Source organism: Macaca mulatta, chromosome 20 (assembly GCF_049350105.2).
Source record: "Macaca mulatta isolate MMU2019108-1 chromosome 20, T2T-MMU8v2.0, whole genome shotgun sequence".
NCBI lineage: Eukaryota > Metazoa > Chordata > Mammalia > Primates > Cercopithecidae > Macaca > Macaca mulatta.
The window spans coordinates 23744295-23768107 of NC_133425.1; the positions used below are offsets into that span (position 1 = coordinate 23744295).

Genomic DNA, 23813 nt, shown 5'->3' on the forward strand with positions numbered 1-23813 from the left:
ATCTTAATAAAAACATCAACCTACATTTATATGCTGACAAACAAATAGCCAAGAGCCATTTAGGACACATAGCTTGGAGTCTGTTTATCTCTCCCTACCTATCTACAAACCCATGAAGAACCCATTTAAACTTCAGATCAAACCAGGCCCCCTTTAGTGGTTGGAATCGGCAGGTTCCTGAGCCAAGTGAAGTTCATAAATCAGTTGTTGTCTTAGTCCATGTTGTGTTGCCATAACTGAATACCACAGACTAGATAATTTATAAAGAAAAGAAATTTATTTCTTACAGTTCTGGAGGCTGGGAAGTCCAAGGGTGAGGGGCTTGCATCTGGTGAGAGACTTCTTGCTGTGTCATCCCATGGCAGAAGGTGAAGGGCAAGAGAGAGCATGCATGCGTGTGTGTGTGTGCATGTATGTGCATATATATGCATATGCATACGTGTGTGTGCACATGCAGGGGAAAGATAGGGAGCCAAACTCATCCCTTTTATCTGGAACCCACCCCCAAGATAACAGTGTTAAGTCCTCATGAGGTGCCACCTCTCAACACTGTTGCATTGGAGATTCATTTTCTAACACATGAACTTTGTCGGGGCAAGTCAACCATAGAACCTACCAGATACATGACTTTGAGATATCCCCTGGCAGAAAAGCCAACGGTTTGAATTGAAATGGTAGATGGGAAGGCCACTGACTGGGGGAGGGCATGAAACTGGTAGCTTCTGTCTGGGAATAACTACTGAAATATCATATAATTGAAGTCAATAATTGAACGATGACCTTAGAAGTGGAATTTAACTGCTCCATTCTGTAGATGGGCAGAGGCCTAGAGATTTGGCCGAGTGACTTACACAGGGATTATAACAGAACCATGGCAAAATAATCTGGTGCTCCACTTAATGGATACAAGACTTTATTATTATTGTTATTTTGATACTGGTCCATGGTCCAGGGATTGAGGATCCCTGCCCTAAATCATGAGGAAGATTGAGGCCCATGGGTGCCACAAGTTGGTAGCCGTCAGCTTCTTACCACCTGCCAGCACCTCCATAGTCATCCTGACCTCCTTGTCCGGCTTCCATCTCTGTCTTAGCAAATATGTGTTCCCTCCCCCAACTCATGTGAGACTTACCCTCACTCCTGCTCTGGACTCCACCCTCTCGATCCTTCCTGCTTATCTCCCCTGTTTAGTCTGTGTCTACAACTTCTCTATGTTCCTGTGGTTTCAAATAGGAGCCTGATTTAAATTGACTTTTAAGCAAAAAATAATGATAGTTAGTATTCAGATGTAGATGGATCATGGTCCCAAACAATGCCAGCAGGGAAACATTTCTCTGTATCACTTAGGATTACTTTCCCCACTGTGTTGACTTCATTCTTCATTCTCAGAAGGCTTTCTTGGGCACATAGCAACTCCCAACTTATGTCCCATTATCTCTGCAACTTCTACCTTAAAAAAAGGGCTTCCTTTTTATAAAATCCCAGCAGCCTAGGACTCAATCTTTTTGGAAGACATTGGGTCATACGCCCATCTCTAGGGGAATCGCTTACTGCACGGGGGGGATGGAATATGCTGATTGGTTGGGCCTGGGTCATCTGCCCCTCTTAGCCAGGGAACTGGATCTAATCCAGACATTTTGAAAAAAGAGAAGGAATGTCCTATCTAAATCAGACATTTTGAAAGAAGAGAAGGAATATCTCCTTTAAGAAAAATAAAGCCACTGTCACTAGAAGAAAAGACAATGAATGCCTGATGGCTGGGCAAAAACAGCAGCTGTCCGTTCTGACTCTATCCTGACCGTCTCCTTTGTGCATAAACCTGCTATGTCTTTTTCATGTTAAAAATCCCCTACTTCAAACCTGGGAATCCTCCTTACTACTACTCTTACTACTGCTAGGACTACTACCCTACCTTACTTCACATACAAATATGCTTTTGAAAGAGTTGCCAGTTCCTGCTGTTTCCACTTGTTGACAATTTATTCTTTCCTCAGTTTGGTGCAATCTGGCTTCTGCTCCCACCATCCTATTGATATTTTTCCCATTGAGTCTTCAGTGACCTGAAAACTGCCTCCTTTCACAAGCTTGTCTCATCTTTCTTGACCTCACCATATTATTAGGTGCTCTAATCCTTTCCCCTTTAAAAAAATGTGAAAAAATAAAATATTCAAGCAGCATTAAAAGCTACAAAGTGAAATTAAGAATCCCCTCACCCATGGCTCCTAGCTAGGCTTCTTGATTCTCCTTCCTAGAGACACCCACTGCAACCAGGTTCTTGTGTGACCTTCTAGAGAAGATGTATTCAGGCCCAGAAATAGTCTACATCACACACAAGGATGTTAGCATGCTGTATACAATTTCTGTATCTTGCTTTATTCCCCTCTATCTTGGAGATTGTTTCTTATCTGCACATCTATCTCTACATCACCCTTTGAATAGCTTCCTAGTTTCCTACATAAGTGAGTTTATCTATAGGATAAATGCAGAGTAACTCCTCCTTTTTAAGCCCCTCTTCTTCATTTTTATGACATTGTGTGTCTATCTTAGTCTGTTTTGTGCTGCTATAAGAATACCTGAAACTGGGGCCAGATGCAGTGGCTCATGCCTGTAATCCCAGTACTTTGGGAGGCTAATGTGGGTAGATCACTTGAGCCCAGGAGTTTGAGACCAGCTTGGGGAACATGGCAAAACTCTGTCTCTACACACAAAAATACTACAAAAATTAACCAGGTGTGGTGGCACATGCCTGTAGTCCCAGCTACTTGGGTGACTAAGGCAGGATTGCTTGAGCCTGGGAGGTCGAGGCTGCATTGTTGTGATCACAGCTTACTGCAGACACGACCTCCCAGGCTCAAGCAATCCTCCTGCCCGAGTGACAGAGAGACCCTGTCTAAAAAAAAAAAAGTAGATAACTTGTAATGAAAAGAAATGTATTTGGCTAATGGTTCTGGATGGTGGGAAGTCCAAGATCAGGGGCTGTATCTGGGGAGGACCTTCTTGCTGCATAGTAACCTGATAGAAAGCATCACACAGCAAGAGAGTACATGAGAGAGGGTAACTTAATTTTTAAATAAATTCACTCCCACAGTAATAACATTAATCCAATCACCTCCAAAAGTTCCCACCTCTCAACACTGTTGCCTTGGGGATTAAGTTTCCAACACATGAACTTTGGGAGACACATTCAAACCATATCACCACATTTGCTGATGTTCTTCCTGCCTTCACAGCCACTCGCGATAGAAATTCCAACTCCACGAAGACTTCCAGTGACAATTGAATTTGGAAGGTTGAGACCTGCTCATGACCCAGAAAGGAAAAGAGAAAGCTTACTTTTTGTTTTGTTACAAGTACAGTTTCTTAAAACTAACCGCCAAATGCCCCCCGCCCCCCCCACCAAATGGCATATGGAAAACAGCGCAGAGATGGTGTGTGAATGTACTTGAAATGTCTTTCTAAGGAAGTGAGGCTTGGGTGGGACTGGAAACACATCCCTTTTGCTCCCCAGGGTACATGTCTTTTTTTCACTTCCTCTAACTGGGAGCCCCAGGGCCTGGCTTTGTCTTGTAGCTTCCTGTCATGATGCACCAGGCTAAGTGGGAAGGTTTCTGTTCTATGTCTTAAGTAGCACTGGCAGGTCCTCATTCTGCTTGTAATTGGGATGGGAATATGGGTAAGAATTTGGGGTTTGGCAGAGCTTACAGGACCTCTTTCAAGCCAGAGCACAGCCCTATCAGACTTACTCACTGGACAGGAATAGGTCAGTCAGCCCTCAGCAGCAGCCACCAGCTACCATGTTAAGTATTTGATGTGAATTTTATCAAGTCATTCTCACCCCATCCTACAAGAAACTTGAGCTTAGGGGACTTAGCTAACTTGCTTGAAGGTTGTATAGCTGTGAATTGTTGGAGCCAGGATTGGTGCCCAGGTCAGCTTAACTTTTAAGTCCATGCCACACAATCAGATACATAGTATGAGGCAATGGTATGTAATGGAAAGCCTGTGGGCTTTGGAATTGAACAGATGGGCTCTGGATCTTGGCTCTCCGACTTGACTCCATATGACCCGGAACAAACTGTTAACTCTTAAAATTATCTGTTAAGTAGAGATAATCCTTTTCCTGCCTATCTCACAGCCTTGTGGGAATCAAAGCTATAAAAAGATAGGCAAATAGAAGGGATAATTACTATTTGAGGGTGAGTTTACTTGAAGCCAGCAATGTGGGTTTAGGATGAATGGTGAAGAATAGATAAGAAAAAAAAGATACTCTGTTGACATGGGAAGATGTTTAGAGTGTATTTCATCTAGTTTCTCTTAAAAAGCAAGCAAAAGAACAGAGTCATGTTTCTACCTTTGTCTAAAAACTAAAAAACATCCATTCATCTATTCATCAGCCATCTAGGATACAGACCAAGATGTTAACATAATACAGAGATTTGGGGTGGAAGGATTAAGAAGGACTCTTTTGTGTGTTTTAAATTTTTTTATGGCCAGTCGCAGAGGCTTATGCCTGTAATCCTAGCACTTTGGGAGGCCAAGGTGGGCGGATCACGAGGTCAGGAGTTCAAGACCAGCCTGGCCAACATAGTGAAACCCCATCTCTACTAAAAATACAAAAATTAGGCCGGGCGCGGTGGCTCAAGCCTGTAATCCCAGCACTTTGGGAGGCCGAGACGGGCGGATCACGAGGTCAGGAGATCGAGACCAGCCTGGCTAACACGGTGAAACCCCGTCTCTACTACAAAATACAAAAAAAAACTAGCCAGGCGAGGTGGCGGGCGCCTGTAGTCCCAGCTACTCGGGAGGCTGAGGCAGGAGAATGGCGTGAACCCGGGAGGCGGAGCTTGCAGTGAGCTGAGATCCGGCCACTGCACTCCAGCCTGGGCCACAGAGCGAGACTCCGTCTCAAAAAAAAAAAAAAAAAAAAATACAAAAATTAGCTGGGCGTGGTGATGGGCGCCTGTAGTCCCAGCTACATGGGAGGCTGAGGCAGGAGAATCACTTGAACCCGGAAGGTGGAGGTTGCAGTGAGCCGAGATGGCGCCACTGCATACCAGCCTGGGTGACAAAGTGAGACTTCATCTCAAAAAAAAAAAAGAAAAGAAAAATTATTACAATTACTGTTTTTTGTTTTGTTTTGTTTTTTGTTTTTTGGGTTTTTTTTTTTGAGACAGGGTCTCATTCTGTCACCCAGCCTGGAGTGAAGTGGAACAGTAATAGCTCACTGCAGCCTCTAACTCCTGGGTTCAAGGGGTTCCCCCTGCCTCAGCCTCTTGAACAGCTGGGACTATAGGCATGCACCACCATGCCTGGCCAATTTTTAAAAAATTCTTTGTAGAGACAAGTTCTTGCTATGTTGCCCAGGCTGGTCTCAAACTCCTGACCTCTCGTGATCCTCCCACATGGGCCTCCCAAAGTGCTGGTATTATAGGCATGAGCCACCATGCCTCGCCTCTTGGTGCTTTTTAATAGCTTGTTTGTTTCTGCGATAAATGTAGGAGAATGATAGGAGAGTCGGGATCTCTGGTCAAATCTAGGATCAAATCATGGTCAGATACTTAAACTCTCTAAACCCATTTTCTCACTGCACAGTAAGCACTTCATAGAGCTTTTGGGGGGATTAAAGGAGATAATGCTTGCAAAACACTTAACACAATATCTGGCTCGTAGTTAGTGCTTAACATACACTATTATTTGTCCATTTGATAATTTTTTGTGCCTGGGTCTTAGAAACGCAGTGGTGAATAAAACAGATGTGACTTTGCTCTCGTGTAGCTTACAGTCTAGATGAGAACACAGACAATAAACAGAGAATGAACATATATTAATAATTATAGATTGAGATATACTAGATTTTATTTCTGTGAAAGAAATGAACAGGATATCTTGATACAGAATAACAGGAGGGAACAATGAGGATCCACTTTATTTGAAGGTGATCTGGAACAGCTTCTCTGACAAGGTGCCATTTAAACTGAGATCTGGAGGAAATCAAAACACTGGATATTATTTTTTTAATGAAAAGAAAAGCAAGAGCAAAACGAAACAGACTTAGTATGAAACACAAAAGACCCCTCTCCTACTGACTTCCTCCCTAAATAAACATAAGAGGTAAAAGATCCCTGATTGTAAGGGACCTTCGTTATCAGTAGAAAAAGAAGACTCCAGTCTCTCTTTTTTTCTGCCAAAGCCCAGACCACAAACGACTTTTTTAAATGATCAAATGTGTAGGCAGCTTTGTGCATCTGATTCTTCCTGGGTGGGTCCCTCCTGTGTTCGGCTGTGGGAAACTGGAAGGCAGAGAAACGACCCTGCGTTTCACTGGATGTGCACATGTTAAAAAAGAAAGATGCGTTTGTCTTTTTGCCTAGGCTATGTAACGTGGATGTCTTTTCATTGTGACCTTCTGATCTTGTTATCCTGAAGGTGCCCTGGTGTCTTGATGGAGGGCCACACAGTGTTCCTGGCCCTTCTTGGGTTCCTTTCCTCTGTGCTCAATGGCAGCACCTGTCCCATGGTCCCATGCAGTGGCCTGTGTGTGCATCTGTGTCCTCTGCTAGACCTTAAGCTCAATGGGAACAAGAACAGGTACCCTCTTACATATCGCCAGCGTCCGGCATGCTGCTAGGCAGAGGATCTACAAGACCCGAATATTAGCCTTCCTCATTGTCCCTTAGCATCAAAATAGACATCAAAGCAGCCCCTTGTTTTGGAGGTTTTTTTGTTTCATTTTGTTTTGAGACAGGGTCTCACTCTGTCACCCAGGCTGGAGTGCAGAGGCACGATCATAGCTTGCTGCAGTCTAAACCTCCTGGGCTCAAGCGATCCTCCGACTTCAGCCTTCCAAGTAGCTGGGACTACAGGCATGTGCCGTCACGCCCTGAGAAGTTTTAAATTTTTTGTAGAGACAGGGTCTTGCTATGTTGCCCAGGCTGGTCTCACAGTCCTAGCCTCACTCGATCCTCCTGCTGCCTTAGAGTGTTTTACTAAGATGAAGCATGTTGAAGTAGCGTCAGGCTAACCTTAACAGTTTACCCAAATACTCCCATTCTCTTTATTTCTATTTTTCAATTTCTTCCATGATAATTGCTCTCATTTAAAATAGCTTTCACAGCCTCTTTTCTTATTACAAAATAATAATAATACCTGATTGTTATGTAAATTTTTAAAAATATAATCAAGCATAAAGGGGAAAAGGAAAAAGATGAAAACCATCTGTAATTCTTCTAATCTCCATAAGCCTGTGTATAAAATGTGTACAGATATTACATATACATTTGTGTATATAATTTATAGAATGGAAAGATATTGTACACACTGTTAGTAATTATATAACTATGTCATTTCATATTCTTCTACATCTTCTTTTAATTTTTAAGAGTGTTTTGCATGGTAATACATCAAATAGATGTATCATTATTTATTTAACTGTTTTCCCTATTGGTCCATAGTAGATTCCCATTTGTTTTCTCTAATGATTCTTTGATGAACGCCCTATATCTTGATGGGATAAATCCGGGAGTATAGAGGAGAGGTCAGGAAAAAACTCGTGGAGGAAGTGACACTGCTCTGGAGACAGAAATGATGCACAGGAGATAGCTGGATGGATGGGGAAGGAGTGGGAGCAAGTGCTCCTGGCAGAGGAGACAGCTTGTGCAAGGGCTTGGAGTCACCTCCAAGAGTTCATGAGTGTTCCAGGAACTGGAAATATTTCAGTATGGCTGGAGGTGTCTCAGGGCGTTGGGGACATGGGCAGGGAAGGAGCTGTTGACCAAGTGTCCAGGAACAGGTCCTAAATGGCCCCTTAAGCCATGCTAAGGAGTGTGGGCTTTGGGCAATGGGGAGCTATTGCAGATAAGAGCAGGGAAATGGCATAACCCAGTCAGCATCTTTAAAAGATCCCTTTAGCTGGGCATGGTGGTGTGCAGCTGTGGTCCCAAGCTACTCACAAGGCCAAGGCAAGAGGATCCCTTGAGCCCAGGAATTCAAGGTGGCAGTGAGCTATGATCATGCCACTGCACCCCAATCTGGGCAAGAGAGCAAGACCTTGTCTCAAAAAACAAAACAAAACAAAACAAAACAAAAAAGAGATCCCTGTGGCAGTGGTGACCAAGCCAACTCCACATTCAACAGCAAGACTCTGTTATTAACTCAATGAAACAAATTAAAAGAGAAGAGAAAACGAAAAAGAGCTTAAGTGTAACAGGTCACAGATAAGCTTTTCAAACTGTCTGGATTCTTAAATTCAGGAGCGTAATTCAACAAATCAACCTTCTTACCCCTCTCCTTAATCCTGAAAAAGGTGCTTGTGGTTTAAAAAACCACTTGTTGGTTTCTGGCCCCCATTCCTGTTCCAGGAGCCCCATTGATGTACCCTGATGACAAGGGGGTCGGATTTTCTTTTCTTATTTTTTTCTTGTAAACTGAGTGAGGCTGAAGTGTTCACCCAAGACAAGCTAGAGAGGCAGGTGCAATCCATGGTGCGTTTTTAATTAGATCCCAGCCACTGAGCTGCCCATACTTCAAGGACACAGCAGGCAGGAAGCTGATCTGGGCTGTGTCTCCCAAGGGCTGACGTCTCCATTTAGGGAGCGCTCTTGAAGCTAATGGTCAGTGACAGCTCCATTTGAAAAACACAGAAACGCTTAACAGGGAGGCTGTGATCTGCCAGCCCGGTAAGCCGCTGATTAGCAGGGAAATCATGCTCCCTCTGTGTCGCACCCCCTTGGTTAACCCCTGTTCTTGCGTCTCCTCTGTGCTATCTCACTTAAAGATTTCATTGTTCTCTGAGACAGGAGGGAGGGGGAGAGGGAGAGGGAGATTGTGGAGCTGCCAGAAGCTGTTTCACTGTCTCCCATCACAGCCTCTGGGGAGGCCCAGGCGAAGCAACAGCCTTCTGGCGTGGATGGGAAATGGATGGTTTTTAAAGAAAAATGGTCCCTGAAGATGCTCCGTGTCTCAGCTAATGTGCTTCCTACACCGGCTGGCTTGGGTTCCAACACCCAGGCCAAGAAAAACACGCACAGGTCTGCCTTATAGCCACACCAGGATGCCATACCAGCAGTCCCTGCCACCAGCACCTCTTTATTGTCTGCTCCACCTCCCTTTTCTACAGTCCTAGCCACCATTCCTCTCCTGTGGATGACTGCGGCAGTCTCTCCCTGATGCCATGGCCACCAGTCTAGCTCCCCGAACCTCTGCAATCCCCACAGCTGAGGGGACTCCTTGACTTGTCTGCTGGAATTTTGAACTTATCATAAAGGAAAGCAAGTACTAAATTTCCCCCCTCAAGTAGGCTCTACTCCTCATGTTCCTCTCTCACTAAATAGCTCAGGCCAAAAATGTCAGTGTCACCAACAATGCCTCTCTTCCTCTCATACCCGACACCCCATCCATCAGCAAATCTTGTCAACTCTGAATTCAGAACATACCCCACATCTGAATGCATCTTTCCATCCCCCTACCAATCACCTTCCTTCAAGCCCCCGTCATTCTTACCTGGATTATCGTAACCACTTCCTCACTGGTTGCACTGTTTCCATTATTGTCCCCAGCTCATTTAATCTATCCTTGTATACCATACCAGTGATCCTGTTTAAATGTAAGTCAGGGCCAGGCTTGGTGGCACACACCTGGAATTCCAGCACTTTGGGAGGCTGAGGTGGGAGGATCACTTGAGGATAGGAGTTCGAGACCAGCCTGGGCAACAGAGCGAGACCCCCCGACACCCCCGTGTCTACAAAAAAAAAAAAAAAATTAGTCCTGCGTGGTGATGTACATCTGTAGTCCTAGCTACTCATGAGGTGAAAGTGGGAGGATCGCTTGAGCCCGGGAGTTTGAGGCTGCAGTGAGCTGTGATCATGCCTCTGACTCAAGCGTGGGCAACAGAGCAAGACCATGTCTCTAAAACAATGAAATACTATCAAAACAAAACATACGTCATCATATCATTCAGGGCTCTACATTCTCCAGCAGTTTCCCATTGAGCTGAGATGAAAATCCACTGTCCATCAAGGACATCAAGGACACTGCTCTGGCTCGTGGTCCACTCTGTGACCCCTTGGTCACTCTGCTCTGGCCATACTGACCTCATTGCTGCTTGGTGACTATGCCAGGTGAGCTCTGTCGGGCCCTTTGCACTTGCAGCTCCCTCTGCCTAGAATGCCTTTCCTCCTGACATCCAAAGGGCACCCTCTCTCACTCCACTAAGGTCTTGCTCAAAGGTCATTTCCTCCAAGCTGAAAATGGCATCACTCTTACTCCATCCCCTGGCCTTTCTTTTTTTTTCTTTACTTTTTTTTTTGGGGGGGGGGACAGAGTCTCACTCTGTCACCCAGTTTGTAGTGCAGTGGCTTGATCTCTGCTCACTGCAACCTCTGCCTCCTGGGCTCGAGTGATCCCCGCACCGCAGCCCACCTGAGTAGCCGGGACCACAGGTGTGCACCACGACACCCAGCTAATATTTGTATGTTTGGTAGAGACGGGGTTTCACCATGTTGCCCAGGCTGGCCATGAACTCCTAAGCTCAAGTGATCCACCAGCCTCGGCCTCCCAAAGTGCTGGGATTACAGGTGTGAGTCAACCCGCCTTGCCTTGGCTTTATTTTTCTTAACATCACTTATCTCTCTCTGGCACTAAAATATACACATTTATAGTTACGGTCTCGTTTGTTTGTTGCTTCTCTTCCCCAGTAAAATGTAAGTTCCATGAAGCATGGCTTTTGTATCATTTTCTACTAGCACAGAGCCTGGCACATAGTGAGTACTCAATACATCCGTCTGAATGAGAAAATGAATAAACAAACGAATGAATCTGGACAACAATCCTAACCACTCTGAGTTTACCCTGAGGGGTCATCCTTCTGTGGGAGTTTCCCTCCACTGGCCAGCAGAACAGACCCCAGGTCTTGCTACTGTGTCAGAGAGTTCTCATTTTCTGAGACCTGAAGCCAAGATAACAAAAGCAGCAGAAGCAATTTAGTTTGGAATGACAAATAGGTTTCCTTAAGTCTGACAGGAGTCTTTTAAAAATTCAAGACTGTTTCCTTAGTATTTAAAACTTAAACACCATGAAAATGCCCTATTATAGGAAACATATGCTATCTGTCTGTAGGGATTTGGAGTAGAAAATGGAAACTAAATAATACTTGGAGCCATGATGCGTTGATCACATACGCAGTACCTGTTGCTTGCATTCTCTCATTTTATCCTCATATCACAACCCCAATGTGATAGGAATTAAAATTGCTCCCCTTTTACAAAAGAGGAAACTGAGACTTTAAGGAATTTGCCCAGAATTGCACAGATAGTAGGCAGCATAGTGCTGAGGTTTGAATTCAGTCTACAGACTCACTTTTTTTTCTTTCTTTGAGACAGAGTTTCCCTTTTGTTGCCCAGGCTGGAGTGCAATGGTGCCATCTCAGCTCACTGCAACCCCCATCTCCCGGGTTCAAGTGATTCTCCTGCTTCATCCTTCCGAGTAGCTGGGATTACAGGTGCCTGACACCACACCTGGCTGTTTTTGTATTTTTAGTAGAGACAGGGTTTCACCATGTTGGCCAGGCTGGTCTCAAACTCCTGACCTCAGGTGATCCACCTGCTTTGGCCTCCCAAAGTTCAGGGATTACCGGCATGAGCCACCACGCCCAGCCCCAGACTCACTTTTACTCAGATAAGAAGTGAGCAGGAGGCAGAGGCTCTTGGAGACCTCAGTCCCTTGCATGCACAGCAAATACTTCTGCTTCCCTCAACAATAAGGCTTTGAAGAAGAGCGTGCACCTCTTGACTTTTTCAATGTACCTTCACTCTTCCAGCAACTGAAGTTCAGTGGCAGCCCTCCACTTCTCATCAGTATCGCCCCAGTTGCCAACTGCAATGATCCCTTTTCAGCAACTCTCCTATTTGACCTCTTAAAGATATTTTAGTTATACCAATGCCCTTCTCCTGGGATTCCTCTCAGTCCTTAGCTTGGCTGATAATATTCTCTCCTGGTTCTCCTCGTGCTGTCCTAAGACACTTTAAGGGGCATTTTTATCATGGGCAAATGGAAATAAAACATCTATTTCACAGAGTTGTTACATGAATGAAAAAGGTCATATATGCAAAAACCCTTGGCAAATGTCTGTTTCACTGAAAGTGCTCTCTGGTTTTTATTACTTTTGTTATCTCTTTCCACTCCCCATATTCTGTGCTGGGAAAAAAAAAAAGGTTTTTCAAGAGCTCTCTCCTCCTGTGCTTTTTTTTTTTTTTTTTTCCTTTTTTGAGTCAAGGTCTCCATCACCGCCCAGGCTGGAGTGCAGTGGTGCAATCTCTGCTCACTGCAACCTCCACCTCGCGGGCTCAAGCAATTCTCTCACCTCAGTTTCCTGAGTAGCTGGGACTACAGGCATGCACCACCACGCCCAGCTAATTTTTTAAAGACAGGGTTTTGCCACGTTGGTCAGGCTGGTCTCAGGTGATCTGCCCACTTTGGCCTCCCAAAGTGCTGGAATTACAGGTGTGAACCACCACGCCCAGCCCAGAACCTGTGCTTCTGACTTCTGGTCATCACCGGGACTCTCATTGGCCTCTCAAAGTCATTGTTCAAAATGGAATTAATCATCTTTCTCAGTTTTCCCACTTTCTCTCAGTTCATACAACCACAGTCTCTGTTATTCAAACCAGAGACTTCATCATCCCCATCCTTGTCTTCCCGCCAGCCGCTTCCCAACTCCATTAGTCAATCAGCCACCAGGCTGCCACCATACTTGTATTTATTTATTTATTTATTTTTTATTTTGAGAGAGAGTCTTGCTCTGTCACCCAGGCTGGAGTACAGTGGCATGATCTCAGCCCACTGCAACCTCCGCCTCCCGGTTCAAGTGATTCTCCTGCTTCAGCCTCCTGAGTAGCTGGGACTACAGGCACCCTTCACCATGCCTGGCTAATTTTTGTATTTTTAGTAGAGATGGGGTTTCACCATGTTGGCCAGGCTGGTCTCAATCTCCTGACCTCGTGATCCACCCGCATTGTCCTCCCAAAGTGCTGGGATTACAGGTGTGAGCCACCGTGCATGGCCACTCTGCTTGTAAAATGGAGCCAGAAACTTGGGCTCTGATGTCAGATGGACCTGATTAATCTTGCTCTGCTATTGGTTCACTGTACGACGTTGAACAAATTACATAATCTCCCTGGTCTCAGTTCCCTCATCTATAAAATGGAGATGATAATACCCACTTCATAGGGCCATTGGGAAGATTAAATAAGGTAATGCAAGTAAAGAACTTTCCAGTAAAGAGCATTTTGCACTGGCATATAGCAAATGCATCATAAATATCGACAGTCATGGTTATTATTACTACTATTACTATTATACTATTAGGTTGTGGTTACCACCTATAGATACTGTGTTGGAAATGCATAGAGCTTTTGTGCAAATGGGTTTTGCTGGCAAAGAACAAGGAACCCCAAATTAGTAGTTTGCCCCTTCTCATTAGGTGGGAATTAGCATGTACAGGTGTGAGCACTCGTGCATGCATGCACACATGTACACACATGTATATGCACATATGTGTTATAACTCTGCCTCAGATAAGGGCCTTTTTAATATAGAAAGACCAGCAGAATGGGTGAGAAATGGCAACTATTTTCTCTCTAGAACCTGATTGCTTCACCAAACAATGGTTTGTATTTCCTCCCACATTCCTCCTTCCTAATTGAAGAGGGAGTGGCTGAATTTACCTCCTGGCACATTGCACTTAATGGTCAATGACTGCTCCAGCTAACCAGGAGCCTTGTGGTTACCCAGGCGTTGCAAGCATCAAACCCAGATCTTCATTGGGATCTTCCTCCATTGGCTGGAGTTTATAAATTGTATTCTGTTGAGTTGGAAAACATCCACGGCTCCTGATTGAGAGCTGGAGGACAGCACTTTGAGGGGTCTGCTGCTATAAATACTGGGATCTCCCAGGTGATGTATAAATGGGTCATTACTTTGCATCTTGCACCCCCTGAAACATCTCAGGTGCCTTGATCCCATGTATTCCAACAGATGAGCTTGGCTGACTTCTCGGGGTGGGTTGGGGGGACATGCCACATGCCTCTGGCCCCACCATCTCATGCCTTTGCCATCCATCTCCTGACTGCCCAGAAGGACACCAGGAACGGCTCATGAGCTACAAAAACTGAAGGTCGGGAACCCAAGGTCATGCACCAAAGGTCATGAGAATTTTACATTTTATGTTGCTCTCATTTCTGATCATTTGAAACAACCTCTCTGAGTTTCTGAAAGGGAAGGGATTGGAGAAAAGCACACCCAATTATGCTAGGTTCTGTTTTATTTTGGCTTTTGTTTTTGTTTTTTTCCCCACCCACCACAAGTTCTTTTCTTCCCCTCTCATAGTGTGGGCGAAATGCTGAAAACTTCGACCGATTTTTCACCCGCCATCCACCAGTCCTAACACCTCCCGACCAGGAAGTCATCAGGAATATTGACCAATCAGAATTCGAAGGATTTTCCTTTGTTAACTCTGAATTTTTAAAACCCGAAGTCAAGAGCTAAGTAGATGTGTAGATCTCCGTCCTTCATTTCTGTCATTCAAGCTCAACGGCTATTGTGGTGACATTTTTATGTTTTTCATTGCCAAGTTGCATCCATGTTTGATTTTCTGATGAGACTAGAGTGACAGTGTTTCAGAATCCAAATGTCCTCAGGTAGTTTGGAGCATCTCTATGAGATGGGATTATGCAGATGGCCTATGGAAAATGCAGCTGCATAATTAACACATTATCAAAGTCCTCTTACAATTTGTTTTCCGCAGCATGTCAGCTAAGTAGACCCAATGGGGAGAGAAAATGCCTGCTTTCTTTCCCTCTTTTTCTGCACTGCCATATTCACCCCAAACCATCCAATCTGTGGATAATTGGATGTTAGCAGTACTCTTCTACTTCCGGGCCTGGAGCTTGGCTTGTATCCAAGTGTATAGTTGCTTTGCCTAAGAGGAATCCCTCTATTTCACCTGTTCTGGAGGCACCAGACCTTGAAAAGAACATGCTCAAAATAAAATGTTACTTGTTATTTTTTTAAACTCAAAGTTAAAGTTATCAAAGTTCTAAAATTCCAAGAATGTGCTTTTAGACAGTCTCAGTCTAAAAGCACTTCAAGGGGTCAAAGGGCAACCAGCTTGGGTGCTACCTCAGTGTTGTAGTTTCTGCTACTTTATGTCTTTGATCACTCTCATCCCCAAACTACTTGAAAAGGGCATTTGGCACCACTCCCTGAAACAACACAGTCACTCTAGCAAGGCCCCCAAAGGGCCCTGGTTTTACATTGCATTTCAAACTTTATTTGCTTTGGGTTTTGTTTCTGTTGATGTTCAAATGCAAAAAAAAAAAAAAAAAGAAAAAAAGTGACTCACATTGTTACACATGCTTTAAAATATGTGTTCAAATGTTATTAACCACATTGACGACCTGCTTTGATTTAACCGAGAAGACGGCTGTGGAGCCTATCAGACTCAGGCCTGTGGGAATGGGATTTGTCTAGATTTGTTACTGGCTTTAGAAAGCTAATTAAGTGCTCTGAAAAAGAACACCGTTTCTTGAAACAAAGATGGTTGTATTCCTCACTTTGATGTTGTTTTGCAAGATGTTTGTGGAAATGTTCATTTGTATCTGGATCTCTGTTATGTGCCATTTTTCTTCTAGCATCGAGATACAATAAAAAAAAAAAAAAAAAAAAGAAAAGAAGAAGAAATACTATTTCAAGGAAAGCTGATCTTTTTGAAAAACGTGGACCTAAACTACAAAGTGGGAACTGAGGCGGGAACTCAGGAGAAAGGAACTAACTGTGGAGCTTTAATCTTGGCCCCAGTGTTCAACCACTCGGAGAGGCAGGGGCTGTGGCCCATTCAGGGGCTGCTGGTGGCCTGTAGTGGGGTGGGAAGACCTGGCCAGAGCCAACGAGGATATTGGAGCCCAAAGTCAAGTTTAGAGACCAGCTGGGAACATGAATGGGGCTCTTGATTTTCTTATCAAAATCACCACTCCTCCCAACTTGGACTAAATATTCTTTCTAGCAAACAGCTTTGCAAGCTCCCTAAAGCCCAAGGAAACCCTTGGGTGGGAGAAATTTCACTCCTGTCTGAACGGATTAAGACAGCAGGTGACTCCTCCTCCTCGCCTGCCGTGTCCTGCTATTCTCAGGCAGCTCTAAAGAGAATTCTTATCACAGTTCAAGTGATTTCCAGAAGTTCCAGGGCTTCTGAGAGACCATCAGGGAAATTTTAACAACTTGACAAATGTCCTTGAAGTAAGATGTCTCATCTTTAAGGAAAAATGGGGTTTGGATTTCTGCTTAGGCAAAGTCTCCTGCAGTTCATCCTTCTCTGTCCTCTTCTTGCTTCAGGCTTGGGGACCGTCCCTGCTGTCCCCACTATGGTGGCAATCAGGACCTAAGGTGAAGCAAACTTGAAGTTCTAGCTGGCAAGTTTAGGCAATTAGAGAAGGAGGAAAATCGGAGCAAAGCCCCCTCACTTTATCATTGAGAAACTGGCATCTGGAAAGAGGAAGGAACTTGCCCAAAGTCAGTCAACTGCGATAAAAACCTGGGTGTCCTGATCCTCGGTGCAGGGCACTTTCTGCTCTGTAGCAAAGCAACAGGCATCTCTGAGCCAGGCCCACCAACAGGCAAGATTTGAGGTCTCTCATCTGGTGGTTGGCTCATGATCTCATTTTGCTTGAACATGCTCTCAGGAAGATGAAAACCATGGAGAAACACTAGGCCATTGACACATGATCTGAGACAACTTTAGAAAACAATGTAGGATGGATGGAAAGAGAAAGAGAGAGAGAGAAAGAAAGAAGAAAAAGAACAAAAGAAGGAAGGAAAGAAGGAAGGAAGGAAGGAAGGAAGGAAGGAAGATAGTGTGTTTATATAATGCACTCAACATTTTCCAAATTCTTGCCATTATTTTTCAAAAGTTTAATAGTTTGCAGAAATAGAGACTCAAGTCAAAGTCTCTTTTAGAGAAACTTTCCATGGAAAGTCAGAATTTCTACCACTTCCTTTTCTATCCACATTTCCAGTGCAGAAGAAACTGAGAAACAGAGCTTTTTAAAGAGAGGACAGGGCCATAGCCACAAGGGCCTTCTTGGGGGATTAACGGGAGGTCAGTAGAATTAATAACCCTCCTTGGATGAGTGTTACTGTTCTCACGTGGCTTCAGATGCTATCAGCCTCAAAGAAATGATCTCAACAGAGAAGCTCATTCTCTCCCAACTTCTGTGGTAAAATCCAGGAGTATTTTCTCTGGGGATCTGCCCACAGGGCAAAGTCCATAAAGGCAAGTCCTGTCTGGACCTTGTGGTTATCTGAAGCATTAGCCATCACCAGCACAACAAAGGGGACAGGGCTTTCCAAGGTGGGGCTGGTCAGAAGGTAATCTTTGCTAAGATGCCCACAGGCAGGGAAAGCGAAATAGCGTTGATGAGACCAGGGGAGATCTAAAAAAAAGGCAGGTTTGTGTCTTCTAGCTCCAAATATACCTGCCTTTTAGCTCACACACTGTCCTGGAGTTCTCAGACCTTTAAGGGCCCTAACACAGTTCAGTTTATACAGGGGTTCAAAAGGGACAGTGGCCCATTTGGAAGACCTTAAGGATCAATGGGAATACATTCCATTGTTTTGCCTCAGAGTAAAGTTTCTGGCTCGGGGGTAATTATAAGTGGCAAAAAGGATAGAGGCATATCCTAAGTCTTCCTTTATTCCACAAATAATTACAAACAACCTACTGTGTGCCAGGCACTATTCTTGGCGCTGGAAATACAGTAGTGAAGAACCTGATGAGGACCCTGTTTATTGTTGCTCTCCAAGAAATTCTCCAAGAATACTGTTTCTTGGAGAGAAATAATAAATAAACAAGACAATTTCTGAAAGCAATAAGTGCAATCAAGATAATTAAAGGATGCTAAAGTGTGACTCGTGGGGATTGGGAGAGAGATGCACAGACAATATTAAAGAGGAGACATTCGAGCTTTGCTGTGAACACCGGAAGTAACACACCGAGCGCCTGGGGGAGGGAAATTCCTGTAGCACCCCACAGGCTAACAGAAGACAGGACAAGACAAACAGGGCAGGTGGGACATGGTAGAGATGGACCCCAGCAAACAGCTCTGTCAGCATCTTAACCTGCTCCACTCTAGCCACACATACCCACATGTACTCCTGAGACCTGTGTGTCCATCTCACTCCCCGACTCTCACACAGACACGGCAAGAATAAGGAGGGAACTCCACAGAGACATTTTACCTATCTCAGGGGAGCAGCCACAAAGAAGCAAGTCTTGTAAAACATGTTTTGCAAAGGAGAGTGAACCCAGCAATGAGAGATCCTTAACAGCTAGTGCCCATTAGGGGGCTAAACCTAAAGCCTGAGTGTTGATGGCTCAAATGCTCATGAGTTAGTCAATACTTACCGACCCCCTGGCCTTTATAATCTGACACAACTTTGGCTGCAGCCCGGGAATGTGCAGGGCACTAGTGAATCCAAGGCCTTCTTCTCTGGTTGTTTTGTAATAAAACAGCCATTGGGCTGTCCCTCCAGTCCGAGGGACTGAGATGAGGCCTACGTAGCAGCGATGTTGTCAGGTAAAAATCAGGAACCCGCTGAAATCTTGGGCAAGCCGCCCTGCCTGCTTGTGCCTTGGTTCTCTCATATGTCATATATAGGAGGTGAGGACTCCAACCCTACCTGCCCTAGGTGGGTGTGGTGATGATGAAAAAAGACAAGAGGCTTGCAAGGACCCTGAGGAGGTTGGAGCATCATACAGATTCTTTTATTAGCCCACATTCTGATGTTCCCTGGTGAGACTTGCCCCAAACAATTGCTAGTAAATGGGAGTTAATTTCTTCCCCACCTCCCTACTGAACAAAAAAAGAAATGTCAGACTTACTGGGAGAATCGAGTTGCTTTGAGTTTATTTTGTTTTGTTTTATTTTGTTTTAAGGCTCCCCTTATACACCTTCCTTTAAGCTTTGGATTTTCTCTCAACAAACAAGAGTTTGTTGACTAGATACATGCTAAAAATGTCTTTGGAGAGAACTTCCGCCTGATAAAGACCCAATTCTAGTCTGTGGGTGGATTTTCAAGCTGACAGTCGTCAATTCCTTTCATTAAGCAGTGATCTGATTTCTCCACATGGTCATTCTGCCTTCTTGGGGGCAGAGTAGATGGGCAGCAGTTCACCTTTTCTAAGAAAGAGGTCTTCTAGCCACCTGGGCTGCTACTGAATGGTTTTCTCCAGGACGCTCTACCTAATTGTTATTTCTATAACATTAAGCATGGTAATAAGTAGCTTCCAATTCAATTCATCCTAAAGCCAAAGAAAATACACCACCACACGCACACACGAACACACATGCGCGCACACACACACACACCACTTTATGGCAATTCTTACAGAAATTCAATGACATTTCTTTTCTTACAAAATTTCCACCACATTTCTATCCCCAAGCCAACATACAATGTGAAATGAAAGCTAGTACATGGAGTGCAGCTGCTAAAAATTTTCAGCACAGGGCTCTTGCTGACTCTGCTCATGAGACGGCATCAGCCACCCGATGACTGGCGTATCTTGGTCCTGTGTCTTTCTTCTTATGCTGTGTTAATGTGTTTACTTTCCATTTGGCAGAGAGACAAGAGAGACACCTCCAACTTCGACAAAGAGTTCACCAGACAGCCTGTGGAACTGACCCCCACTGACAAACTCTTCATCATGAACTTGGACCAAAATGAATTTGCTGGCTTCTCTTACACTAACCCAGAGTTTGTCATTAATGTGTAGGTGAATGCAAACTCCATCATTGAGCCTGGGGTGTAAGACTTCAGGCCAAGCGTACGTATCAATTCTAGTCTTCCAGGATTCACGGTGCACATGCTGGCATTCAACATGTGGAAAGCTTGTCTTAGAGGGCTTTTCTTTGTATGTGTAGCTTGCTAGTTTGTTTTCTACATTTGAAAATGTTTAGTTTAGAATAAGCGCATTATCCAATTATAGAGATACAATTTTCCAAACTTCCAGAAACTCATCAAATGAACAGACAATGTCAAAACTACTGTGTCTGATACCAAAATGCTTCAGTATTTGTAATTTTTCAAGTCAGAAGCTAATGTTCCTGGTAAAAGTTTTTACAGTTATTCTATAATACCTTCTTTGAATGCTAAGCATGACCAATATTTTTAAAAATTGTGAGTAAGCTTTGCAGTTACTGTGAACTATTGTCTCTTGGAGGAAATTTTTTGTTTAAGAATTGATATGATTAAACTGAATTACTATATGCAAGCTCTTGTTTATATGTCTTTTCTTAAATGGATCATGTTACAGAGGTTACAAACTGAAGATCCAGTTTGTAGCCATTAGATAAGCTTAATTTTACTCACATGGAATTTTATTTAATTAAAACCGTTGTGAACATGAAAAAAATAAGATACTTTATATAAATTCCTGGACTTTTAGAGTCCCTTGAAAAAAGAAACAAAAGACTAGCAGCTCTAAGCCTATGTTTCCACATGGAAATAATTCTACAGAACTGAGAAATGCTCTCTCCTTTAAAAGCAGTGTATGTTCTCATTTTGCCACAGTCTCCACCACCCCCTATTGTCTTATACCCTCCATCCATTTCCCTGGCTGCTGTAGCTACTTGAGGTTGAGACCTCTGTCATTCGTGAGTCACAGGTTTGAGGACCTGCATATTTTCTTGTGCCCTTAATCAGGGTATGTGCACAGCCATCCACTCAATGTGGTTTGTGTTTATTAAGCTTATGTATCTAGCACAAAGTACATAAGATTTTATTCCAGCCATGACAAAAGTCAGGAAAGAGGCTGGTGTCAGTACAGAGAAAACCCTTTGTTTGTTGTCCATGAGGATGTTGCTATTTGTAAAATGACTTACCTTTTACTTACATTCTTCTAATTTAGCTTAGCACCTGCCAAAAAAGGGTGGGGGGTATAAGCCGTTTTTTTTTTTTTTTTTTTTTTTTTTTTTAACAGCTTGTGCAGGGAGGCCCAAGAGAAGAGGGAGAAATAAGGGAGACTGCTTCTAAACCCTGCTGGCATGATAAGGAGCCACACACTCTCACAGCACAGTGGCACAGTACTAAATCACTGGGTGTCAACCTGATACCTTCTTCTCTGAATAAAGTCATGCTTCTGTTTTCTTTTCAAAAGATAGAATAATCCAATCTGTAGCACATGCCTTTGTAGCTGCTAAGGCTAGTGGGTAGCGGGAAAGAGCAAACCTGTTCACGCTACGTACATTATGACTCTCTACAAAGTGTATTCATCTCTTCCCTTCTTGAAAAAACCTCAGTAAATGGAGCACTGGAAAGATACAGTGAATCCATTTATCTTACCTAGTGCACTAATCTTTGCAGAATTTTAGAAACTCTGCCAGTTAAAGTTGGCTGAAGCCCATTTAAACTTCAGGAAGAAACTGTGTTCTAGGCATCACATTTAGAAAACAAAAATACCTGGGATTCTACAGATGTTTGAACATGCATTCCATTTAAGACAGTATTATGTAGAAGAGGTTACCATTGCTGCCTCTTATTCCTCCTCATTCCATGCCAGCTTCTCAAACTTTCCCCCTCTGCCAGATATAAACCCATCTTTCATTTAATAAATATTGAGCCCCAACTCTAAGCCAAGCACAGTTCTGGGTACTAGTGTTATAGAGACCAATAAGATAGTCCAGGACTCCCCACTTGTAGGGACAACATGGCTGCAGAAATACTGGCCTCTCATCCTCCTAGGATCATGTCCAGTGAGAAAGAGTGGGAGGTCCTATAAAAGTATTGTAGTTTACTCCAGTTGACTCAGCCTGGTCACATGTGCATTCCTGAGCCAAGAACTGTGGGTGGAGAGGGGAGGCAAGTGAGGTGCTTTGACCAAACCTAAGTTGTATTAGCTATTACTGTGTAACAAGTTACCCCAAAACTTTAAAGCAATAAACATTTATGACCTCTCAATGTCTGTGGATCAGGAATCTGGGTGTGGTTTTGGTGGTATAAAGTCTGCCATGAGGATGTGGTTAAGCTATTGACCAGAGTTGTAGTCACACATGAAGGTTCAGCTGGGGGAAGATGGCATTCATTTCCAAGCTTACTCACATGGTTGTTGGCGACCCCAGTTCCTCACTTCATAGTTCCCTCCACAGGGCTGCCTCTGGACATGGCAGCTGGCTTCTCCTAGGGCACATGATTCAAGTGAGAGTGCCCAGTTTGGAAACCACAGTCTTTTTGCAATCTAATCTCAGAAGTGACATCCTATCACGTTTCTGTTTTCTGTTTTTTATGAGTAAGTCCAGCCCATGCTCAAGGGCAAGGGATTTTGCAAAGTGAGACTATTGGAAAGTGGAAGTCTTTAAGGACCATCTTACAGAATGTCTATCACATATAGTATGAGCTGTACCTCTGCAGCTAGGGGTAGAGTGCCATTCAAAACACAGGAACTGGGAATAGGTGAAAAACAGCTCTCTGAATAAAAATTGGAAGTTGTTCTTGGAACAGAGGGGATGTATGCCCAGGAAGGAAACCACAGTGGTAGATCCTCTGTAGATGGGAATTTGGGGCTACTCCAAAGATTCTTGAAGCTAGTGATATATGAGAAATGGGTCAACACTGATAAACAATTAAAGGAATGGTTCACCTGGCATTGCATTGGTCCACAGTAGTCTCTATTGTTTCATAGCCAAGCTCACCACCCAAGGCAGAGACCTGAATTGGACCTTCTGATGAGTTATAGTTCTTTGCCTTCAAGATCTCAAAACCCACCAAGAAGATGAGTTGAAGGAAACATACACATGGTGTAAGTCTACATCAATTTTTGGGCACTGAGTAACAAACCACATCACAACCTAATGGCTTAATAACAACTACCACTTATTTAGCTCATGATATGGTTTTTCTGGCCTGGTCTCCCCAGTTTGTCTCTGATGGACTTGCTTGTGTATCTTCAGTCATCTGGAAGATTATCTGATGACTGGAGCATCGATGAAATAAAACAGATGGAAAGAAATTGCTGGGAATAGTCTGGACTTTCCCACAGTCAGATTCTTCAATCTCAACATATAAAGGCATGGTAGCAGAGTTTAGGCTTGTCAATTGGATGACCACAGCCAACTTAAGAACTTCAAACCCATGAGGACAAATTTCTGAAATCCTCAGAGCTTATTCTTGCCACAGTTCTTTCTCTAACCTCACATACAAGCTCAGATGCTGGTGAAATCAAGAAGAAATGCAAAGCAAGATACATAGGAACCAAATCTGGGATACCCAATCCAGTTCCACCTGTCATGTCCTATGCAGGGACATAGATGAAGCTGGAGGCCATTATCCTCAGAAACTAACACAGGAACAGAAAGCCAAATACCACATGTTCTCACTTATAAGTGGGAGCTAAATGATGGGAACATATGGAAACACAGAGTGGAACAACACACACTGGGGTCTATCAGGTGGTGGAGGGTGGGAAGAGGGAGAGGATCAAGAAAAATAACTAATGCGTACTAGGCTTAATACCTGGGTGACTAAATAATCTGTACAACAAATCCCCATGACACAAGTTTACCTATATAACAAACCAGCACATGTACCCCCTAACCTAAAGTAAAAGTTAAAAAAGCAAAATAAATAAATACCCTAAAGCCCAGTATCTCAGGTCCTATATCTTTGCTTGTTTTGATGTGGGACTGCATTGACCTACACAAAATTCTGCTGCTCATCACTTCCTAGACAAGCAATGTTGGCTCCAAAATGGAATCCCAATTTCCAAGCAC

General features: G+C 43.8%; 1 protein-coding gene and 2 long non-coding RNA genes across 12 annotated transcripts in view; 2 read left to right on the top strand and 1 right to left on the bottom strand.

Annotated features, from left to right (window-relative positions):
• PRKCB (protein kinase C beta) overlaps positions 1-20320 on the top strand; it is a 382335-nt gene extending 362015 nt beyond the window's left edge. For 5 of the 10 annotated variants that reach the window (XM_077983617.1, XM_077983615.1, XM_077983616.1 and 2 more), the window contains one exon: positions 19670-20320. In XM_077983617.1, coding sequence (XP_077839743.1) covers positions 19670-19822 — 153 coding nt within the window. In that variant the 3' untranslated portion in view covers positions 19823-20320. 10 annotated transcript variants of the gene reach the window in all.
• On the bottom strand, positions 1503-9757 carry LOC144338124 (uncharacterized). Its single transcript, XR_013411965.1, has 3 exons — positions 9648-9757; positions 5409-5598; positions 1503-2184 (listed from the first exon to the last, which is right to left on the bottom strand). It is a non-coding gene; the product is annotated as an uncharacterized LOC144338124 (long non-coding RNA).
• Positions 5442-8164, top strand: LOC144338132 (uncharacterized). The gene is made up of 2 exons (XR_013411973.1): positions 5442-6746; positions 6912-8164. It is a non-coding gene; the product is annotated as an uncharacterized LOC144338132 (long non-coding RNA).
• Positions 20321-23813: the final 3493 nt, after the last annotated feature.